The 22,884-nt window shown below is 35.9% G+C and overlaps 1 protein-coding gene across 1 annotated transcript in view; it reads left to right on the top strand.

Annotated features, from left to right (window-relative positions):
• Positions 1–448: 448 nt before the first annotated feature.
• LOC150089522 (nose resistant to fluoxetine protein 6-like) overlaps positions 449–22,884 on the top strand; it is a 30,579-nt gene continuing 8,143 nt past the window's right edge. Inside the window, exons 1-10 of the mRNA XM_090390013.1 lie at positions 449–776; positions 5,507–5,739; positions 8,122–8,236; positions 11,164–11,254; positions 12,271–12,371; positions 14,012–14,182; positions 14,459–14,552; positions 17,193–17,285; positions 18,313–18,478; positions 18,631–18,710. Of these exons, the coding sequence (XP_090246139.1) occupies positions 449–776; positions 5,507–5,739; positions 8,122–8,236; positions 11,164–11,254; positions 12,271–12,371; positions 14,012–14,182; positions 14,459–14,552; positions 17,193–17,285; positions 18,313–18,478; positions 18,631–18,710 (1,472 nt within the window). The remainder of the gene's footprint in view (positions 777–5,506; positions 5,740–8,121; positions 8,237–11,163; positions 11,255–12,270; positions 12,372–14,011; positions 14,183–14,458; positions 14,553–17,192; positions 17,286–18,312; positions 18,479–18,630; positions 18,711–22,884) is intronic.

Genomic DNA, 22,884 nt, shown 5'->3' with positions numbered 1-22,884 from the left:
CCGATAACCAATCAGTCAAGGTTATACAGGTTACAAGGATGCAATAACATTGAATGCGCCTGCTGTTTCATTCTTTCATCTAACAAGATCCCCGTTACGTACTAAAATCCTTGGGCGGATATGCCCTTTCATTGGAGAAACATCTATTTTCCTTGTATGAATGAAGCTGTTTAAAGTACTTTAAACTAGAAAAACATGAACAAATATAAATGAGTAAATACGGTCTGAGGTTCTTGCCAACAAAATAAAGTTTTACAAGGTTTTTGAAGCAAGTCATTTCTTCTCCGAAAGGTCGATACATCATATTTAGGCGAGGTGTTCACTGTTGCTTGCGACTATCACTTAAAAGTAGTGAAGTTCAGAGCACTGGGTTTTCTTTATGTATGTATTTCGCTGTGCTTTAAAAGTTTACCCTTTTATTTTAGTACAGTCGTGGTAACTTAAGAAAATGGGGAAGTTATTAGTTGTGATCCTTCTCGCCCTAGTAACTTTGGAGATTCAAGCCCTTTCAGCCGATAAGCCAGCTGACAGCAATGCTAAACAAGTTTCTACCTCGTCTTCGTCAGATTCTCCTACGCTTTCTCCATACGATATCATACATAAGAAATGGAAAGATTTTAATTCGAACCTGAAGCGATGGGTAAATGAAGTTATCAGATTACTCATGCCAATACTGATGAGAATTAATGAAGAAGCTAATATCACTTCTTCCTGTAGTGGGAGTCTCATGCAGACAATTGCTGGTCTACGGAATATGAAGTCTTGGGCTGTCAGAAGTAAGTAGCACTTCGTTTCAAAATTTATTATCGTTACAGTTGGTCTTCTCTGCCTATAAAAAAAAAGTAAAAAGAAACTCTATTTATAACCTGGGACGGACATAGAGCCAGAGGAATTAAAAGATAGAGAATACGAGAACATCCCCGTATTTAGCAGTAACGTGAGCTTAACACACAACCAACTCAAACGCGCACACAAATATATCCTTGCGTTTGACCACCAAATACTCAACATTATCTATCTTTTAATGATTTCCAGTTTGAAAATTAGCATAGAAAAAAAAAAAAAAGTCTTAAGTGTATTACAAAACTAATGCCGCAAAAATATTTAGAATGTCTTTTTATGAGAGGGAACCCTCCTACAAAAGAATTCAGGGATGAAATGAATTCAGTTCAAGAACAAAACTTTCATTCTATTCTTGAACTGACGCTCATTGTCAGACCTCTAAGCTGATTCATGTATTTATGCCCAGGTGTTTCAGTATATGTTGCATATAGTAATTAATTAGTAATATGTTGTATATAGTAATTAATTAGTAATATGTTGTATATAGTAATTAATATTGAAGACAATCATATATACCAAGATAGATTTGTAGAAAACGCAAGAGATAATGTAAGGTTAGTAGAAGGAAGAATAATATACGAAAAAAAGGAAAAGAAGAGAATATAAATTAAAATATATACAAAACTTATCGCTATTTACCCACAATCTAGGTGACTTCGTCTGGGGCCAACCACCCAGACTGAGAACAGTGTAAAGCTGTGTATATATTTTAATTTATATTCTCTTCTTTCCCTGTTTTTTTATTTATTTTTTATTTATATTATTCTTCCTTCTACTAACCTTACATTAACCCTTGCGTTTTTTTAAAATTTTTATTTAATTAATTTTTTTAAAATTTATTATTATTTTTTTCTACTGCTTGAGTGCGGGATAAATAAATTTTTTTTTTTTTTTTTTTTGCAATAAAATTAGTAAGTCTGCACTGGCTATGCCAACAGCGCTTCCTGTATGCTTAAGATACTAATTGTAGCTTTTGGCTCTTTGGCATACAGGAAGCGCTGTTGGCATAGCCAGTGTAGACTTACTAATTTTATTGAGAAGAATTTATATGTGTTTAAAAAAGCTTAAGTTTAAGCTTTTTTAAACACATAAAAAAAGTTTAAGGCCCTAGCGAATACATTATTTCTGTTTAAAATATCTTTTGTAACATCGCATTTTTCTCTACTGGAGGTCTGAAGTGGTAAAACCCATGTTTAGTCTCCATAGCAAAGCTTCTGCAATTCCCCCCTTCATCTTTTCCATCATGCAGTATGATTGATATCTTTTGAAGTTATGATGGACATCACGGCGAGATTTCTAATCTTCCTTAAACTTCGACGGGCAGCTCTAAAACGGTTTTCGCAGAGCGGCTGCTGGATAGTCCACCGAACCGAAACTATGGTGACCCGGATAGGAATAGCATGACGGCAAAAGAGAGAAGCGGCGTTGCTGTATGGCCAAATTGGCTTTCCTAACCGCACTCCCTTGTGTAGTCCTATCTTTCCCCTCCCCCTTGGGGGGTGGGAGGAGACAGTTTCTACAGTCTCTTCCCTTCCCCGTTCTTCGCCTGGTGAGGCATGGGCCTACCTCATCGACAATCTGGGGACTCCTTCTCTATCGTCCCCATACTTCTGCCTTTCACCCCCCAGCCTTCAGTTCCCCTCCCCCACTCTATCTATATGCCAGCACATGTCCCACACTGTAAAACTCTTAACAATATCTAAATTAAACTAACAACGCAAACTTTTAGGCCTTACAGAACCTAGTGTTTACCCCTACGATGCTTTTTTTTTTTTTAAGGCCCTAGCCACTGAAATCCCAGGAAACTAGGGGTCAGGGCCTGCCGGAGTAAAAATTTCAAACTACTGTGCACCTGGTCTACCTCCACGAGGCCAAGTGTGGGCAACGTTGGCAACGTTGGCCCCGGCTGGGGTCTAGCGACTAAATGGCCAGAAGAACAACGATACATAACACTACCCTTACAAAATCCATACACTTTTAAATCTCTGGTCTTTGCAGTGAACTGTTACACCCACAATGAAAGCAACACGGAGATGGGAGAAAACCCCCTGGTGCCGTCAGACACGAATACACTTTACAATAGGTGTAAAAACCTATTGGTAACTCTCTAGGAGGCATCCAGATCAGCTAGTGTATAATCTAGCTGCCTCTTACTCTGCCAGACAGTGACTGGAGGGAGTCCAAGTAAAATGCATATGGGGACGTTGTCGAGGCCACGTTATGTCAAAGAGTTGGGTATGTTCTTTTGCTGTGTGCAGCCATATCCAAAAATTTCATTACTTCATACATGTAACCCCCTCCACTTTTACTTTACTGCTTAATTCATCATGAATAATCAAATTAATAGAAAAAAACTTATCTGTGAAAAGATCTAAACCTCCCAAACACTTCCTCGTTCATTACAAATATACGTGGTCTCAGTTCCAGTCTCAATGATGTCCATTTCCACTTACAGTCTGCTAAGCCTCACTTATTTTTTTCTGTGAGAATCCCAATTATCGATTTCTACGACCACTGCTCATCTTCAGTTTTCCTAATTATTCGCTGTACTATTCCTTTCGCTTCAAAGATGATATTTGTGCATACGTCCGCTCTGACATTCGCGGTCAGTGATGTAGTGATTTGGAATCTTCTTTGATTTAAAATCTCTCTACTCCATTCTGTCAAATTCGATCTTCCAATTCCACTAATCACTTGGAACTCTTTGACTTCCTTCCTTTCCAGCCCTTTCCTAAGAGTGAGGTTATTTTCCTTGGCGATTTTAACGTTCACAACTCCAGCTGGCTTCCGTTTTCTAGTCACATCGACCCAGCTGGTCGAGATGCTGAGACTTTTGCAATTACTAATGAACTGCCTGTTCATTGTTCATTTACTAGACTATCAGACAATCCTAACCACACAGCTAAAACATTTGATCTTTTTCTCCCGAACAACCAAGCAAACGGACGAGGTGAGTGATTTTATAGGAACCACAGCTAAAACTTGGCGAGTATCTCTTCCTCGTGACCATTCTCAACCTCGTGTGGTTTAGCATTACAAGAATCCAAAATGGGATAATTTGCGAGATTTCTATTCTTCTTTTCCTTGGTTGAATTAGTGTTTTTAATCTTCTGATGTCATTGTTTCTTCAGATCGTATCAATGAAATTATTTCGTACGGATGAAATCCTCTATTCTACACTCGTCCTTTATCTAATCCTTGGATTTACCAATAAATGTGCTAAGGATGTTCAAGATTAGAATGTTGCATATATGGCAATTGGCTTGCATCCAAATGTGCAGGTTCGTTTTTTGCCTACACCATAGCTCGCAACAGTTGTAAAGCAGTTATTAATCAGTCCAAACTAGATTTTGAACAGGCTAAGAGTACAACTTTTGCAGACAGGGTCAAAAAGTCTAAAACAGTGCTCACGATAGCGCCTGGAGCGACTGAAAAATATTCTGCTGGCTGTCTTACGGTAGCCTCTTCTGCAGGATTACTAGCACACATTACTAGTTTAACAACCAAAAATGTTTAAAATTTCATCAAAATAATCATTAAATCCTTAAAGTTCATTAAGGTTAACATACATCTCAGTTAACATACATCTCAGACCTTCACCTATCTCTTTTTAAAAAAAGAAAGTTTCCCTTTTCGTGTGGGTGTGTGTATATATATATACACGAATATCAGGCCCGGGGAGAGATAGAAGTGACAGTACCAGGGGCCAACGATCCTTCAAGGGGTCCGGTCGAGACTTTAACGTTACATAATTTTCAGTAATTAAATTCATTTTTTAATAACCGGAAAAAAATCTACAAACTTAAAATAATAAAAATATTTTTTATCATTTTTTTTAATCTTATTGATTTATTTTATGTTACTCCTTGCTTTTTAACCTTTATATCTACATGTGGACACACACGCAAGCGCATATACAAACAGAAGGGAGAGCGGAAAAGCGCAACTTGTGCTTTGCATTGAGACTGATGTTAGCTCTCGACACCCCTGATGAGCACATCACTATACGAACAGCCAGCCAGAATACGACGTAGTTCCCAAAAGAATGACAATTGATGGATCCTTCGGTGAACAATAATTTGTGAAGAAACATCCTCATTATACTGTAATCATAAACAACCTAATACAATCTGATACAATCTCAAATCAAGCAAAACCTGTCGGTCAACTGCAACTACTGTAAATGACAACAACCAGATATGCGCTCCTCCTAAGAATAAGAATGCCAAATGTCACTCAACTGTGGAAAAACTCGAGTGAGTCAGAAGGATTTTTGTTATATTTGTGTATTTATACGTTACATATGGAAGCATTTTTCTCTATTATATAAGAGAAAAGACCTCTGATTAGGTCTACGGAAACTGCAAATATTTTGGACCTACTCAGATCTAATGCATTGTGAGGCTGCTGCGACAAGTTTGCGATATTATGTTGAATCTGTGTATATCCAAGCGAATGCTAAAGTAACAGACAGTCCCCTGTGGGCAACAAAATATTACATAGAAGTCCTAGATAACCAGGCAGATTCTACATATATAACACGCAAATAATTCATGGTCCTGTGGGGGAAAAAAAAAAACCGGAGGAGTTAAAAGTAAGTAAAGTATGCAAATATTTCGTTTCTTTTATGTTGTCTCGTATTAAAGTTCATCTGTATTTATAGTGATAGATGCCACTGCCAAGCCCCCTTCAGGATTGGCCGAAGCCACCATAGGCGATTTCGGATCATATGACCAGTGTATTAACATCGTACGCAACGACTCCAGGAACAAAAGGCTGAATTTTAATGGACAGTACTGTCTGCTGTCTTTGACTTTTGAAGTACCTCCCAGACCAGACTACCTCACCATGCAAAGCAGAGTGCTTGATCTAAGCAATTTTACAGCTGAAGACTCCGTAAGTAAATCATTACTTACATATTTATTTGATGAATTGTATTTACATCAGTTCATATTTTAATAAGGCAGAAAGCCACCATTTTTGGTTTATGACGATAACAGTTTAAGTTATATTCATCTGTATCGCTACTGTCGTCCACCGTATGACACATACAAGTATATGGAAATCATAAGGTGTATCATTTATGATGTATACCTATCCCAACCCCCTTTAAAACAGGTTCAGTAGACTATCCTTTATGTTAATAACTACTAATATTTCCAAAATTACGTACACGTTTTTATGTAATATCAAGATGGCCACACAAAGCACATAACGTTGTAAAATTTAATGACAAAAGAAAAAGCAGAGTTGTCACTTCTCCGGTTTAAATATGTACTTGCATCTTGTTTTGCTGTAATTTCACGGGGCCAAAGAATGGTAGAAAAATAAAATAAAAATTCCATTTCGTTTTGAAGCGAATTTATTTTTATTGCATGTTATTATTACACCGTATGTTTTTTTATAGAACGTATATAACTTACGAAACTATTTCATATACCACAATTTTTAAACCCCAAGTCCTTCCCATTATATGAGGATACATATGAAAGTCACTTTAAAAATAAGTAAGGTCACGAGATCGACTTATCATAGTTTTTTCGGAGTGTGTCTCTATTATCTCTATATAAAATACACTAGTTGTAGAATTATTGTAATTTTTTTATTATAAAATTGTATAAAAAATCATCGTGGAGATACATAAAAACTTGAAGTAAACTTAAATTAATTCACGGAAATAATTAATGACATTTTTGGCATTGGTTCTCCAGGAAATTATATTATATTTTTATTTCTATGCACTGCGATCGACCATATTCAGACCTCTCCCATTTTAAATTATTTTATAAGGTCCTGAACTGAAAATTAGAAGTCTGTACAAGTAAGTAGTTACTGCAAAAGTCTTTTTAGTAATTTTTTTAATGCATAACATTTAACAATTTTTTTAATTAGAAATAACAAAAAAAATAAAAAATGTGTATTTTACGTGGAAAGCATTCATCTCTGAGTCCGAGATTTTTGAAAAGGTAGTATGTAACTCTATACTGTATATGTTGATAGTCGATCATACGCCGAATTTCAACCATGAGCACGACCTAAAAGTGATGGGGTAGCAAAAAATAGTGAGGATTCGAGCATCTGGTTTTTGCGCATTCGAAGGTGCGAAGAATTGTACACGGTTAAACGAGTCTATAAAGAAGCATGCTCATCATTTTGGTTCATGTTATTGATTTGTATCCATTAAAACAAGATATATAAAAACATACGGTATTTAGACTCTAAAGCGTTTAGGGCATAAGCCTCAAGCTATGGAAGAGTCTAGACTATGTATGAATATTGTGCAAGTGGATCAAAAATACATAGCTATATCTGAATAAATCAGAATATTAGTAAAACGGCATCGTTTTAAGTTATATCTCATATTGTGAATACCTTCACAACGAGTTGCCATGATATTGCACTACTTCGAATAAGTAACGCTTCACCTAAGGAGAAGACTAATGTTACTTATTCTCAGATGGATACCACCACCACCACCCAGACGGCATCGTTTCAGGGCTATTTGGCCCGTCTTCGGTGGGTGGGTAGGTACCCGAGTGATGCGATAGCATCACCCGGGTACATCACTCGGTTACATCTGAGAATAAGTAACATTAGTCTTCTCCTTAGGTGAAGCGTTACTTATTCGAAGTAGTGCAATATCATGGCAACTCGTTGTGAAGGTATTCACAATATGAGATATAACTTAAAACGATGCCGTTTTACTAATATTCTGATTTATTCAGATATAGCTATGTATTTCTGATGCACTTGCACTATATTTATACATAAACATACGGTATATAAATTCTGTAAATCCCTGCAAATTTCTTTTTTTGCGGACATACCGACGTGTCCAATTTTATTTATTTTTAATGGACAGTCGTAAATTGGCAGCCGCGGCATCAGCTGTAAGCTAAATTTACTTTATATTAAAATATTTTAAATTAAGTAAAAAATACTTATATATGCATAAAAGTATAGGTGACAATATCTACCAATTCCTTGATTGGTTTACATATGAGATATCTTAGCTTTGGCTAAGACATGATAAAAGCAGAATAATTTCGTTACCAACTGTCTTTTTTTTTACTGTGACAATTTTGTAATAACAATATCATTGTTGCCAAACATTTTTTTTTTAACATTTACTTGTTAAAAACTATCAGGGTTGCTGCAATTTTTTCTCTATGTAATTTGTACTACTTAGTGAGTATATATATTAACCGACAGTTTAGAATTATTCTGTTCAGTTAATCGCCACAAAACAAGCATTGAAAATATAATTTTTTTTTTTAGTTTGTTCGAGAATACAGCTACCGATCTGCGTATGCATACCACTACGATTTTCGTTTAGGCATCTGTGTTCCCAGCCTGTGTACCCCGAACGACGTCGAACAACTAGCTATAACAGGTAACTTCCTTTATTTGTTTTCAATAACACACGCACACACAGAATAATAACAATAAGAAGAGAACTTTAAATTTTATCGATCAGTGTTTAACTTCATATACTGTACTTATAGAGTTATTTATTACACTCTAGTAAATGTTTCTAAAACAAGCTCGAATTGTAGTAGGAACGCAGAACTTGGTGATTAACCGAATAAATTATCTTATGCAACAATGGCGGATTTATTTTTGCCATGATGTAGGAAGAAGAGAACAGTTTAGTAAATAATAGCTCCACGTAAAAAACTAATAATTTTATTCAGAACAGAAATTGCAAAATAAAAATTGCAGGCATTTGGAATGAATGTTTTTTGAAACTTTCTTCAGTACTATCAACTATAAACAGGACACATCAAAATCACATGTCCATGGCTTTGGGGTGTTTTAGGAGACGATATCTTAAAGAAGCATTTCTGGGCAAGAGTGGACTAATAGAAATTTTAATTCTATTTTTTTTTTTTTTCATTACTTCCACACGATAAGGCTGATAGAACGACAATCATACTGAAGTTTCTGTCTCTCTCTCTCTCTCTCTCTCTCTCTCTCTGGTTCTTACTAATCATGACTAACAATTCATGTCACATAAATGAATGTGTACATCGCTATCATGTAAAGTGATTATCATTTGGAAGTTAAGGGGAGTTAATGCCTAATCTTATTAAAGAAGATCACGCTACCTGAAATTTGTTAATTAGTGTCAGTTGTTAAGTAAGCAATTAGAAAAGTTTATCTTTACTGTACAGGGGAGAAGACGATGGTCTCAAATTGATTAAATAAATATTAAGATTATTACTATATTTAATACCACTCTTATACCACGTGACATTAATAATATAATTTATTAAGCTATTCGCCTAAATTACTATACATTAAGGTCTATAACAGTTACGTGCGTGTAAAAGTTTCTAAAACAAGCTAACTGAATTGTAGCAGGAACGCAGAACTTGGTGATTAACCAAATAAACATCTTAATTATCTTATGCAACTTATGCGAATAGCTTAATAAACTATATTATACGTATAAGTTAGTGATAGAGCAGCATGTCTATACGTAGTCAACTTCTAATAGTTGAGAAATGGTATCATTTAAGTATATCTCATATTGTGAATACCTTCACAACGAGTTTCCGTTGTATTGCACTACCTCAAATAAGTAACGCTTCACCAATGGAGACTATTGTTACTTATTCTCGGAGGATACCACTACCCAGACGGCACCGTTTCGGAGCTTGTTGGCTCCTCTATAACAGTTACTTAAATGATGCCATTTCTCAACTACTTAGTAGTTAGTTGCGTATAGATAGACATGATGCTCTAGCACTAACTTATACGTTAGTTAACTTCTACGTAACCTGAGGCTATTGCCCTAAATGTATCATGTAAACTATATTATTAATTTCGCGTGATATAAGAGTGGTATTATATATAGTAATAATCTTAATGGGAAACAACCACCTAACATCCTTCCCTAACTATATTAAATAGTATTCAACAGGATTAGGTTCCCTAAAGTGGGTTAAATAAAAAAAATATTTTTCGAGTTAAGTTTGATCTATGGTAGCTGTCAGTAACGATAGTTTGAGTGACAACGGTTCTTAGAGCCCAATGAGACACACGCAATTTACAGGCACGACGCAATATAGTTTAAATCGCTGATGCGCCTAAACTCTACAACAAAAACATCAAAATAGCTAAATGATGACACTAACTATTTAACGCTAACGAAAATTTCCATATAGTAGTTGGCAGCTTGGCAATCTTATTCTCTATGGGATGACAATCTGAGAAACGTGGAAGCTAGTCCATTCCCTCTGTTCCGTTATCCTCAAGCAATCGTATAATCGTATACTGTTCCTCGATTGTACCTTGAAATAATCGAATACAAGGGATGGAGAATCTCTTCCTAGTACTGTATTGACAAAGGAAAAACATCCTGGTCAATACATTCATAGAGAGCGATTCCTACTCACCCTAAGGGTGAGTAGTCTGGATTCATCTGTAAACGGTACGTTATTCATCGGTTCACTCTGTTCACTGGGTTGCATATAGGCTCTGCTCATGCAGTAAACAATGCCCGATAATGCGAAACCACACCATCCCGTTGTTGTAAACAACGGAGAACAGCGAACTCCGAAAACAGTGTCGCAGAGGGTGCAGAATATTTACTGTTACGAAGTATTTTAGACTGGGGAACCAGATTTCAATCTTCTTATTATGGTATTATGAGTATCTGTTATGAATTAAATACATTTCCGGGATGTCGTGTTGTTGTAATAAGCTTTTAGGAGCATCAGCGGCCAAGGCCATATTGTTTCGTATATATCATCTGTAAATTGCGTGCGTTTTGTGGTCGATTTTCTGTTTGCTGGCGAAATACCCGAGAAAAACCATGCTACCTTCTCCTGAAATCGACTAATTCAGTCACGTTGTGAAAAAAAGGCCCATAAAAATTCCTCACGTCATCGACGGGACTCGAACTCAGTTTTTTTTGGTAGGAACGCCGTCCTCCCCACACTGGGGAGGACGGCGTTCCTACCAACTGCTCTACCCACGGGGCATGGATGCCACGTAGCTGCTCATATTGAGTCACCATAAGGAAACTATTATTAATCAAACAAGGCACGGCCAGATTCAGATTATTAGTAGAATAAAGATGGAGCGTGAAGCTGGTGACCACTGATTAAGAATTTTCATCTACGGAAAAATTAAGATAAATAATGGAATAATATTATAATGAATACAATGATGCTTTCTTTTCACTAAATGCATATATATTTATGTAGTAATAATCCTTGTTCAAGTCCTCTTGTCGACCACAAAACAGTATTTTTATGGTGGGCGAGATAATTATATATAATTGCTGCTTTTGTTTCTTTTTATTTCTTTAAGCTCTAGAGGGAGTCCCTTTACGACCTTCAGTTGTGAATTGCGATGTGAAAGAGGATACGATACACATTACTGGAGGACAGCTAATAGTTATGTGAGTAGAGTTGCATCAAGTAGACCACAGTAGGCTAATAAATTTGATCTTAAGAAATTTTCAGAATGATTTGTCCATGAATTGTTGTGCCTTTCTGTTTTTTTTTTTTTTTTCTTCTTCTTTTCTTTAACATAATTGTCTGTGCTTGTAGCTGAATTGATGACAATGTCCCTCCTCATAATAACTTAAATAAAAGGTTATTAAATATAAAACTGCGTGTTTTGAACATACTATTGCCTAAATGCGTTGGTACGGAATAATGGTGCTCTCTATCATTGTGTGCCAATGCAAGTTATACATGAGTTGGAAAGTGAACTCCATGTCTAAGCAACTATAAAAATCGTTAAAATGAAACAAAGTTTTGAAATAAATAGTTCGGAGATGAACCTGGTTAAAAGTTAACACCCTTGGCTTGAGACATCAGACCCATTGCGTAACAAGGCGAGACATACTCTAGGCATGGAATTATGTTGGAGGGCGAAACCATCCGTGTCGTCCTGCTTCGTGCAATCATTCGAGTGAAAGCGACCACTTGTCAACACCATATTCAGGGAAAGGAAGATGTAATATTAACATGATGGCAGACCAGGGATGTAGGCCGCATGCAGCACTTCCTATCTGCATACTGCTACAGATGTCTTCGCAGACAGCGCAGTGGTAAAGATCGATGTCCTTATGCGTAGCACAGTGGTTATAATCGCCTTCCTCCTCACACCAGGTAGAAAAGACCGGGGTTTGAATCCCGGGTTTTTGACGAGAGAAACTTATAGGCTTTTTTATTTCGTGGCTGAGTTAGTTGGTCTCGGACGAGGATAGCTAGCAAGGTTTTTTCTTTCCCGGAATCTTAGGTTTTCCGGGAGAGAAATCACAATACATTGACACCACATAATCTTTGTTGCTTTGGAGTATTTTAATTCCAACTGAGAAAGGCAAAATTAGTAGAATGTTGGTTACATATGAATTTTAATACCACTGCTGAGAAATATCTTTGTCTGAGATAATATTTCTCATTTCAGGTGTTTCCTTGGCGTAGTTGGGGTTCTGCTGCTCTGTGGAACAATGTTGGAGGTGGGAACGATGATGTGCCCGAAGATAGAGAAGTCACTGCCTGTGCGAGGTAAGCTACTGTTCTCCTTTCTGTTTTCATTGAAGCAGGAAGGATTCCCTGAAATATGGATTTAAAAATCTCTTAAATCGTGGATATCATTTAGTTAATAACCTTGATTACCTAATAAACGGTATATAATGCTGCTTAGTAAGTAATAGGTTATCAACATTTAGTATTTGTAAATAATTTTAATAATAGTGCTTATTTATACCATGTGATCATTTTTCTTTCTCTCGCTCTCTCTAAAAAAAAAAAAAAAAAAACATTTTTGGATCATTCGTAATGCCACTGTGGGTTCTTGACAAATTTGAAAAAAGGACAAAGATTTAATTCCTCACACTGGAGGAAAACAGTACTCATAGCATAATCGAAGTACATGCTGACCGGGCTAGCCGGAGAGGTAAAGTGCCTGCCTGGCAACCCAAAGGTCGCGGGTTCGATTCCCGCCTCGGGCTGGATATCACGATGGTGCCGAACCAACCGGTTGGTTGGATATCCCGGCCACGATACACGAAGGAAGCAAGAAAAAATGGTTCCTTCGTGTATTGATCACATCATACGAAATAAATAAATAAATCGAAGTACATAATACAGTAGATCGAAGTACCGTCGATGCACTGAGGCATCACTGCAGCTGTCTCAAAGTAATTTTCGAAGGGTCCAACCCAACTTCTCTTTCAAGATAACTCTCAAACATCTACATACGGCACTCTATATTGTGTTCAGTTATTTTAGATTAACGACAGAACAACTGAGGCTACAAGGCTTCAATGTATTCTCTTTCTGTAACGTGAATGTGTTATAAGAGCAGTTTGTCTGTTTTTACCCTTTAAAAAATTAGAGTGACGTTTCTGTATGGAAAAATTTTATAATTTCAGCCTGAAATGGATTAAGTAAGCTTAAAACGGAGAACCCTAGTAAAAGTTTCAGCAGAATTCGAACTCGGATCTTCCCCATTCGGAAATTATTATTATTCTTGTCTTCTTATTATTATTCTTGTCTTCGCGGATAGCAGATTATAATCACCGTCCTCTCCACACCGGATGGAAAAGGCTCTGGTTCAGATCCATTCAATGACGCAAGGAACTTTAATGGCTTTTTTCACTCCGTGGCTGAGTACTCGGTCGCAGATGAGAAGAGCCAAGAGTTTTTCGTCCAGCAAACCAGCAAAAAAAAAAAAACACGTAATTAATTTACATAATACATCGAAGTAAATGAGGTAATTCTCAGGTGTCCCTAATATATGACAGTTTTTTTTTAAATTATTATTATCATTCTTGTCCTACACTTGTCACTCATTTTGAGAGGTCCGGGTTCGACTCCTGTCGAAGACTGAAGGAAATTCTGAAGCTCCCTTTAATCAAGGCTGTCGTTATCGTTCGCAGGCGGAAGCAGTAAGGTCTCCACGCGGTTTTTTAGTAGTGGTTGTTGTTATTGTATTAGGGTTTTAGGAACATCAGCGACTGAGGCATCTTGCTCCGTGTATACTGGTGTAAACTGCTTGTGTTCTGAGGTCGATTTATACGGAAAAGTTACACTTCGGAGCCGTTAACATAGTAATTTATTTATTTTATTATCATTCTTGTTTCAACCCTCTTCTTGACATTTAAAGTATTTATATTTTATTATAGAATTATTTCTTTTTATAGGAAAATTGAGAAGTGCGCTCTTAGCTTTTTCACTTTACGGCAACTCCAAACATCTTTTGAGCACAAAGTCACACGATGGCAGTCTGAATTGTTTAGAAGGAATGAGGGTTTTCACCATGTTGTGGATAGTTCTGGCTCATACGTATAAAGTTATCCCGAAGCAGTTAACATGTAAGCATTTTATTATTATTACAGGAAAACTCCCATTAGAAATTGTTATTATTTAGAAATCGCTATTATAACTAAAATCAAATTTAAAATAAATAATAAAATAAAATTTCGTCAAAATAATCAAAAGTCATCGCTCCTCTGGACCAAGGATCGAAAATTGAAATCGCACCATTTCTATAAAAAGAAAGTAATTAATATCGTATTTCATAATATTTCGTGGTCAGAAGTCCTTGAAATTTCTAAATTAAATTTCTTACTGTTTTTCTTTTATTGAAGCCCATAATGAGGAAGGCAGGAAAGCTGTCTTAGACATCACTTTCATGACTGTCATCAATGCCTTTATTACTGTGGACACATTTTTCTTTATTGGGTATGTATGGTTTTTAGTTTAGTCTACTGTGAAATGATTATTTTAATCATGAAAATGCTTTTATTGCAAAAGGTTCAATCCACGGATGTAGCCAAATTAAATTATTATTTTAAAAACAATTCTAAAGCACTGCTATGTGTATTAGTGGTTTTGTAGTTCTGTGTCACAAATATTACTGAAATTTCAGAAACTAATAATTGACTTAGTACAGCTGTAACAAGGATATGTATGTGTACCCGGTCTATGGTGGCTCTCAGAAATAATATGTCTCCACCTAGTATGACTGTGCTGATATACAGAACTCTGTAAAATGGGCCTGATGTGTGAATTAGTGTGTCTTTGTGATGTGTTAGTGAATGTACTGTACTGTACTGTGTGTGTGTGTGTGTGTGTGTGTGTGTGTGTGTGTGTGTGTGTGTGTGTGTGTGTGTGTGTGTGTGTGTGTGTGTGTGTGTGTGTGTGTGTTATGACACAGGCTCGGCTCCTCGAGCCGGTGAACGGGCAGTAGTTATCGAGGTGATGGCTGCTCCCTGGTGGCAAAGAGGCCTGTAACAAGGATAACTTTCCGAAACCAGAAAGGGGATTAAATTTGCACAACCTCAATACTCGTCATTGTACATTAATTACTACGACAATAATAAACACGCCAAGAGCTTCACCACATATTTTTTTATGATGACCAAAGCACGAACAAGTTTAGGAACCTACACTACTCTAGTGCAGTACTATACATTACAGTATAGTAGTGTAGTGCAGTGTGTAAGTCGAGAAGAAGAAGGGTCGGTGAATTTTTTTATTTCATGAAACCCCCAAACGTGAAAAGTATTAGAACCTATAGTTACTGTGTGTGGATTAAAGGTTGAGAAGAAGAAAGCAGATACTTGTTGACATTAGACTTGAATTTCTGTAGGTTGTAATTTTCAGAAAATACATGTGAAGAGAGTTCCACAAAACAGAAGCTGAAGGAATAAATAAGGAAGAAGAAAAGTTGGTTCTGTGAGTTCGAAGTTGGACAGTAAAAGGATGCTGACTGGTTTGGAAGAGAGAGGGGGAATTATAGAAGCTAATTCAGAAGAACGGTGCCCATGGAAGTATCTATTGAAAAGGCATGCAGCATGAGACAGAGAAGGAGAGACTTTTTAATAGATGGCTTATTATTTAAAAACATAACCTAACACCTTATCTGGCCTTCATATAGCTTATATTACGTCACAAACTTACGACGCGGAGTTGGAGGAAACCCCAATGTCGCTAGACAGGAAACACTATGCACTATGGCTGCCGTGGAGAAACAGACGGCAGCTCCATAGGAGATGACGGGGAAGAATATTACTTTGTATATCAGTCTAAAGTTTTCCTTTTTAGGCTCCAGTTGGAGCAACGGATACCGGTAATCACTGCTGCATAATTTCTAACTTTTTTCGGAGTAGGTAAATGAGAGCTTGTCAAAGATGATACCAAGGTATTTTAAGCTCGCTGGCCATTTTTATGGGAATGTTATTTAGTCTGCTGGTTGCTCCCCCCTTTGGAGCAAGTGCTCCTTTTTGGAGGATAGACTTTGTCTTCTCTGCAGAATTTTTAATTTGTGCTCATTGTAAGTTTACGGTTAAGTTTTAACTGAGTAAGTTTAAGGTTATCCTTTCCCTCTAACACCGCTCTGCTGTTTCTCCTGACGATAAGAACAAGGTCGTCAGCGAACGCCACTTTGTTAACATGATGGGATCCATCTAGCACCGAAGTCCAGAAAAATGGACCCAGCACTGATCCCTGTGGGTATCCTTTAGTCACTGAACGTAGAGATTCTTGAAATTTTGGTACGCATACAGCAACCTGTCTAAATTTTAGGTAGTTTTCAATACATTTGTAGAGGTTATGTGGGATGCTGGCGTGGAACAGCCTCCGTAAAATGTTGCCACTACAAGGTGTCAAAGGCACTTGCAAAGTCAACCGAGATAGCCAGTATGTATTTTCCCCAGTGTCATTCGCAGCTTTTGCAAAATAACACATTGCATCCTCTGAAGAGTGACTTTTTATTTGAAGCCGTACTATCTGTCAGACATCAGGCTTGCTTTCTGATCATGGCTAGTCAGGCGATTTAATATCAGCCTTTCCAGAAGGTTGCCTAAGACGGGCAATAAGACTACAGACACTTCATGGCCTTAACTATCTTGGCGCCTTATCAGAAATAAAATTATCCCATCATCTCACAGATAAAGAAGTAGCGCCAGCTCGCAAGTCAAAACATTGTGTAAGTAGAAATACGATCTCTTGGTCTACCAACAACACAAACTGCACTCTTACATGCAGTTTCACTGCATATTGAGTAAAACTTGCAGGAAAAATATTTATCAGATTTGCCATGGACAGAAGTACTTTGTGCAACTTAAATAACAGAAAATTCACTCTTACTTTGATTTGAATTCTATTTAACCAAAAAGCAGTACATAACAATAATTGCACCTCATTCGGAAAGAATTAAGTGCAGTTATTTTAACACTTCAATCTCACTTAATCTGTGCTTAAGTTTTTAGTTTATTTTTAATTAATTTGTATGTTTTAAGTCTAGAATTGTATGACTCTATTGCAATCGGATTTCCAACGAAAACATTATTGTATACAGTATTTTTGTTTTTATTATAGTGGACTGCTGGTTTCTTATCACTGTCTCAAGACCATGGAAAAAACGAAGGGGAAATTTAACTTACCCATGTTTTATTTACAGCGACTTTGGAGGTAAGTATATCTACGAATATTTGTACCTGTAGTACATACATATTTGCAACACATTTTTGCCCGGTCAAATTTGCTGGAAACAATTGCACAGTCGGTTTTGTAGCCACATGTTTAGTAGGTTCATCACAGCAGCTTGCATTACGTCAGCGTCTTTAAAACGTTAACCATTCAGGAATTGTTTTTCCTCTAGTCAAACTACTGAGATCAACGGACCCTTTAAAAAATCAAAAAAGGTCACGGACCCCCATCAAATATTAAAAAAAGTTTGCGTACCCCTATATATATACATATTCAACTACCGTTATAGAGTCAACTTCCTTTTCGCGGACCCCCAGGGGCCGCGGCCCCAGTTTGGGAAATGCTGCTCTAAGACATTGCCGTTTAGTTTGCGGATCGGATAGAAACATTATCTGTGATTTTTTTCTAAAAATTTCATCCGTTTTGTCAGTAAATTAAACCACCAGAATGCTACACGTCTTCATCTTGCGCAGTTAAACATAGACCGTCACCCCTATTGGCAGCCATTCGGCCATTTCTAGACTTCTCAAAACTTGCGCTTCCAGATAAGCATACAATATCATATCGAACATAATCTGATATGTTTCTCGCTGTTCCATCTGAGGGATATTTATTATGATATATTTCCTGGTACTTTTTTTTAATATACCTCGTATTAGATATTTCGTTAAACTTTCTGAATCTTGAATCTTAATTCAGCCTTTGCAGCCTCAATAAATCCTAAATTATAGAATGAAATGGGTTGTTCGTTTGCAATAGTTACCGAAACTGTTTTAACTCTTGTTCCATTCCTCATGAATGCGTAGAGCGACAGCTAAACATTCAAAATTAACCTGTTTTTGAGCAGTTTATACCGTCTTTAAATACATTTCTTGTCATTTTCTGAAATTTGAATTTGAAAGAGAATAATTTTGAATAGAATAACGTTCTCGATATGTTTTAAAAGATTTACTATGATTATTTTAAGTAATGCCTTTTAACTTTCTTTTTGTAATTTATTTGGTTTCAGGCTGATGCCCCCTGTACTGGCCTCACTTGCGCTGATGTTTATCATTCCATTATGGGGATCAGGTCCGTTCTGGCACGACCTGATTGACTTTGAAGTGGACAAGTGTGCCAGGCACTGGTGGCATATTGTCTTGAATATCAACACGTGGATAATGTTCGAAGAGATGGTGAGAAGCCTGTGATTTTTTTTTCTTTTTTAAATGGCATTCGGTCTTTAATTTATAAATTGTCTTTATGTGCAAATCTCTTATGAAAGGATTATAGATAATAGTCTAGTGATTTAGGTATAGTAAATGAGATAATTTTTGTGTCATTTCAGTGCCTTCCCCATATTTGGTATATCTCGGCTGATTTTCATTTTTATCTATTAGCACCCCTAATGGTGATCCCGCTTCACAGGTAAGAAAAGGAGATTCGAATTTCTTACATTTCCATAATAGAAACAGTTATTAGAAATACTTTTCAAAGTTTCAAAGCTAGATGTAGTAGATGGATAACCGATCTCTTTGTTTTGTTTTGTTTTTTTCATGTTCGATACATTTGTTTCTACACGTTGAAAAGGGACTTCTTCGAACACTTGTAAACAAATTAAATATTTATTTTTACTGTAGAAGGCAATTACCACATTACGTTTAAGTTCATAGTTTTAGCTAGGCTGTTAATTTTCGTCTTCAGTTTATTCAGATCGCATAGGGGCACACATTGGCGCTTGGCAATACAATTGCCACTCGCAATGGCAGGTGTTTGCTGTCATTGAGTGGCAAAATATCGCATTTTAATCGCATCTCAGTTACAGCGATGTACATCAATGCTTCTCAGCATGTTGAGAGTATGTAGGACCATAATCTACTGCAGCAATTCAGGTGTTGGCTGAGGCTATTCCTTTGGACTTGTTCCTGATATACCGAGGACTATGTTATCGGATTAAGAAGAAGATACGCGCTACGTTTCATAACATTACAACTGATACTCAGACAGGTATTAAAAGGGAAAAGAAGCGGTGTATAAAGGAGATAATTAACCTATGGCAAACGAGATGGGACACTGGAATTGCGGGAAGGGTGACAAAGTTATTTCTTCCTGAGGTGACGTTCTCCTAGATAAAAGGGTAGCTGAATAGTTTACGCCTGGGTAAACTATTTTGGGTTGCTATATATAATAACAGGCCATGGCTCATTGAATGAGAAACTATTTGCTCTAAGATTAACAAATACTGAATTGTGCTTTTGTGGAGCCAAGGAAAATTGGTTTCGCATTTTGTGTGAATGTAATATTTATGATAGTGCGCGATCAATAATTAGTGATCTCCTGGTGAATGTGATTCCTGAACAAACGTTTCATCTCTTGATAAAACGCGATAAACTTCAGCTGTTACAAACCTTTGCTAAAGCTGCATTTGATCTAAGAAGAAGTATGCTTCCACAGTTAAGAACTGGTTTAACTTTGGATAATTAACTGTGATTAACGTAGTGTTTGTGGTTACAGTTGGCTAGTTTATTTTTATTTCATTTATTATTTTTTTTTAAACTCTGGAGTCGGCCCCATAATTTTTTTTTTTTTTTTTTCATTTTGTCTCATAAACTGAGACCTAAGGCGTCCCATCTACTGGAACCTGCCCACCTTCCCGTGGTGTGGACGAGTATCTGAAAGCAGCCTTCCTGGCGATCCAAGAGGCCAGCACATCACAACAACACAGCATACATAAAATACACAAACATCACACTACTCCAAGGGCTTAGTTTTTGTCTGTTAAAACCTACAGTCTGGCCTATTTTATAGAGTCTGTTAAAACCTACAGGAATATGAGGCAGATTTGAACTGACGTTCTAGGAGCCACCCTAACAATAACACATGTGTACACCAATGCACAGACCAAAGATGAACGATACACTTATGCTTGAAAAGCCAGAAAGAAGGATAGCCTTTTCAAGCGTAAAGGCTTTATGGCTTTTTCATATTAATCATAATAAAACTTATATCACCTGTAACAATCATTGCTTTTGCATTTATCGTAATACGTGTATAAAATGTATTCACACCTCATTCAGAACACATATCACGTATTGGACATAAATTCCAACCAAGAGGAGCATTTTCTAAGATGCTCCTCTTGATTGGAAACAGGGGACATTCGCTGGACGAGATTTAAGAAATCGGTGGGTGTTCTATCAATTCAATATCGCCTTTCTATCTCTTGACGGTAGCTTCTACCAGCGATGCCGCGAGTTTGTTGTCAGGTTATCTGTTGGCACACTTCGCACAAATACCTATATGACAGAAAGGAAAACAATAATTTGGTAACAGCCATATCACGATCTATACCATCCTCTTAGGATTGTTACCTATACTATATAGTTAGCTCTAAAGAGAATGTAAGAAATTTGAAGAGAGTAAAGTCACGAATTTCAGTTAGAATGAAGTCCAACGTGTATATCACTGTTCATTACACACTAAAATACTACAGTTCGCTAGCTTTTATTTTGAAGACGAAGGTTATTAGTTTATATTTATATATAGCAGCAGCCCATATATATTTATATATAACATATTAAGGATAATATAAAGAACCATTGGAATAAGTAAATCAATCCAATAATAATACCATCAGGGATCTAAGAAAACGCAAAAAAAAAAAAAAAATATATATATATATTATCGCTTTTTACCGACAATCTAGATGACTTTAACTGGGGCCAACCACCCAGAATGAAGGCAAAAAACAAGAAGTTCTCTGTTTCTGTGATGATCAATATATGCTAAGTAATTTAAATCTAACCAAATATAAGCCAGTATAGGCCGGATGTAAATCGAATATAAATAAATCGAAAGAAGATAATAAAAGTTAAAAAATTTAGAAATATTAGAATCAAAGGTAAGAAATATAAGTAAAATATAAATATAATCATATATTAATCATCGTTGACCCGACAGAGAACGTAATTTAATGATTACAATAAGATTAAATAAATAATACATACTACATATTGATCGTATCTAGGACATAATGTAATAGTCGTCAAAATAATATGTGGTGCCCCCTATGTGATGGATACGGTAAAAATAAATAATTAAATTAACGCATAGAGAAACATGCAGATAGTAAGAAGAAAAACTAAAGGAGTAGGAATAAAAGAACCTGAACTCCATATAGGTGAAAAATAGTATTATAGATAAGAAATAGTTTCTCCTACGTCCTCGGAGAAATAAAAGTAAAGAGTGTAGGAAAGTTTAAAGACATTACAAGATATAAGTTGTGGCTCGGGTATGCCCGGGATCGCAAACCCGTTCCTGTAGTAGGACCCTGAGCTGAATTTGCATGTTATCTCAGCGTGAACTTAAGTAAATTTAAATGAATTTAACTATATATATTAAAAAAAAAAATGATACACTGTAATTTGCAAGCCGGTGGGTACAAGTTTTCTACGCCGTAAGACACCAAGAATGCAAAGTGTATCCTATTTATATATATACATGACACTAAATATAACGATTATATTGAAAATTATATTAAAACAATAGGTTCAGAAAACAAATTTTTGAAATTAATATGTTCGCTTTCCTGAAATGATATTTCAGGTAAGCGATAGGGAAATTATTATTGATCAACCTGCCGTACAACGCTGTTAAGCCCGCTGAAAAATTTTTATTACTATTGCAGATATAAGCAATCCTTAGACATTGCGATAAAATTATATTAGCATGCACTGATTTTGATATATTAGATTTCCAGTTTGTAAGGCTGACTACGTTAAAATTAAATGCATCTCTTTTATTATATATGTTTACGTCTATATTATTATTATGGAATATTTCTATATGAAGATCCAGATAATTTGCTATAGTATCGGAATTATTAGTTTTTTCCAATACTAGTTCTACTGGATATAATTTACTGTAATCCTGGACAAAATGTGGACAATTAAAAACACATATATCATCTACGTATCTATATATAAGTAGGTTATCTTAGAATTCTCTTTCTGTATAATGTAGATTATGCTTGATGCTGGACTTCCCGTAGGGGTGCCAGTCACTTGTAGGTATAACGATGTTCGTTCCATCATATACATAATTATTAAAGATGCATAATTTTATTAGAGAATCCCAATAGGTTAAATCAACCTTTATAGCATTTTTATTTTCTAAATATAGTTTCTGGAGGACGACTTTTAAGTTATCAAGATTAATGCTCGTAAATAGACTGTTAAAGTCAAATGTTTGTGTTTGATGAATATTGTTTTTTAAAGCATTTATAATAGGTAAGTTATTATTTATTATAATAGTTTTATTTAAGTTATTTAATATAATTTTAAGTAACATTTCTAACATTTTTCCGGGAAATTTAGCATAACTATCTCTACATGATGTTATGAATCTAAAAGCAATCGGTGTTTTATGAAATTTGGGTATGCCATATATAAATGGATATTTTAGGTTATTATACTTTAACTTTAATTTTTTATGTAATGCAATTAATTTTTTGATTATTATATTAGAAGAAGATGTTATCTGTTTATATGTATGGCTAGACTGTAGTTCATTTTTTAAAATTTCTATATAATATGATTTACAT

Source organism: Mastigoproctus giganteus, chromosome 2 (genome assembly GCF_048544385.1).
Source record: "Mastigoproctus giganteus isolate SK-2022 chromosome 2, ASM4854438v1, whole genome shotgun sequence".
Lineage (NCBI taxonomy): Eukaryota > Metazoa > Arthropoda > Arachnida > Uropygi > Thelyphonidae > Mastigoproctus > Mastigoproctus giganteus.
This window is presented reverse-complemented; position numbering and strand designations above follow the sequence as displayed.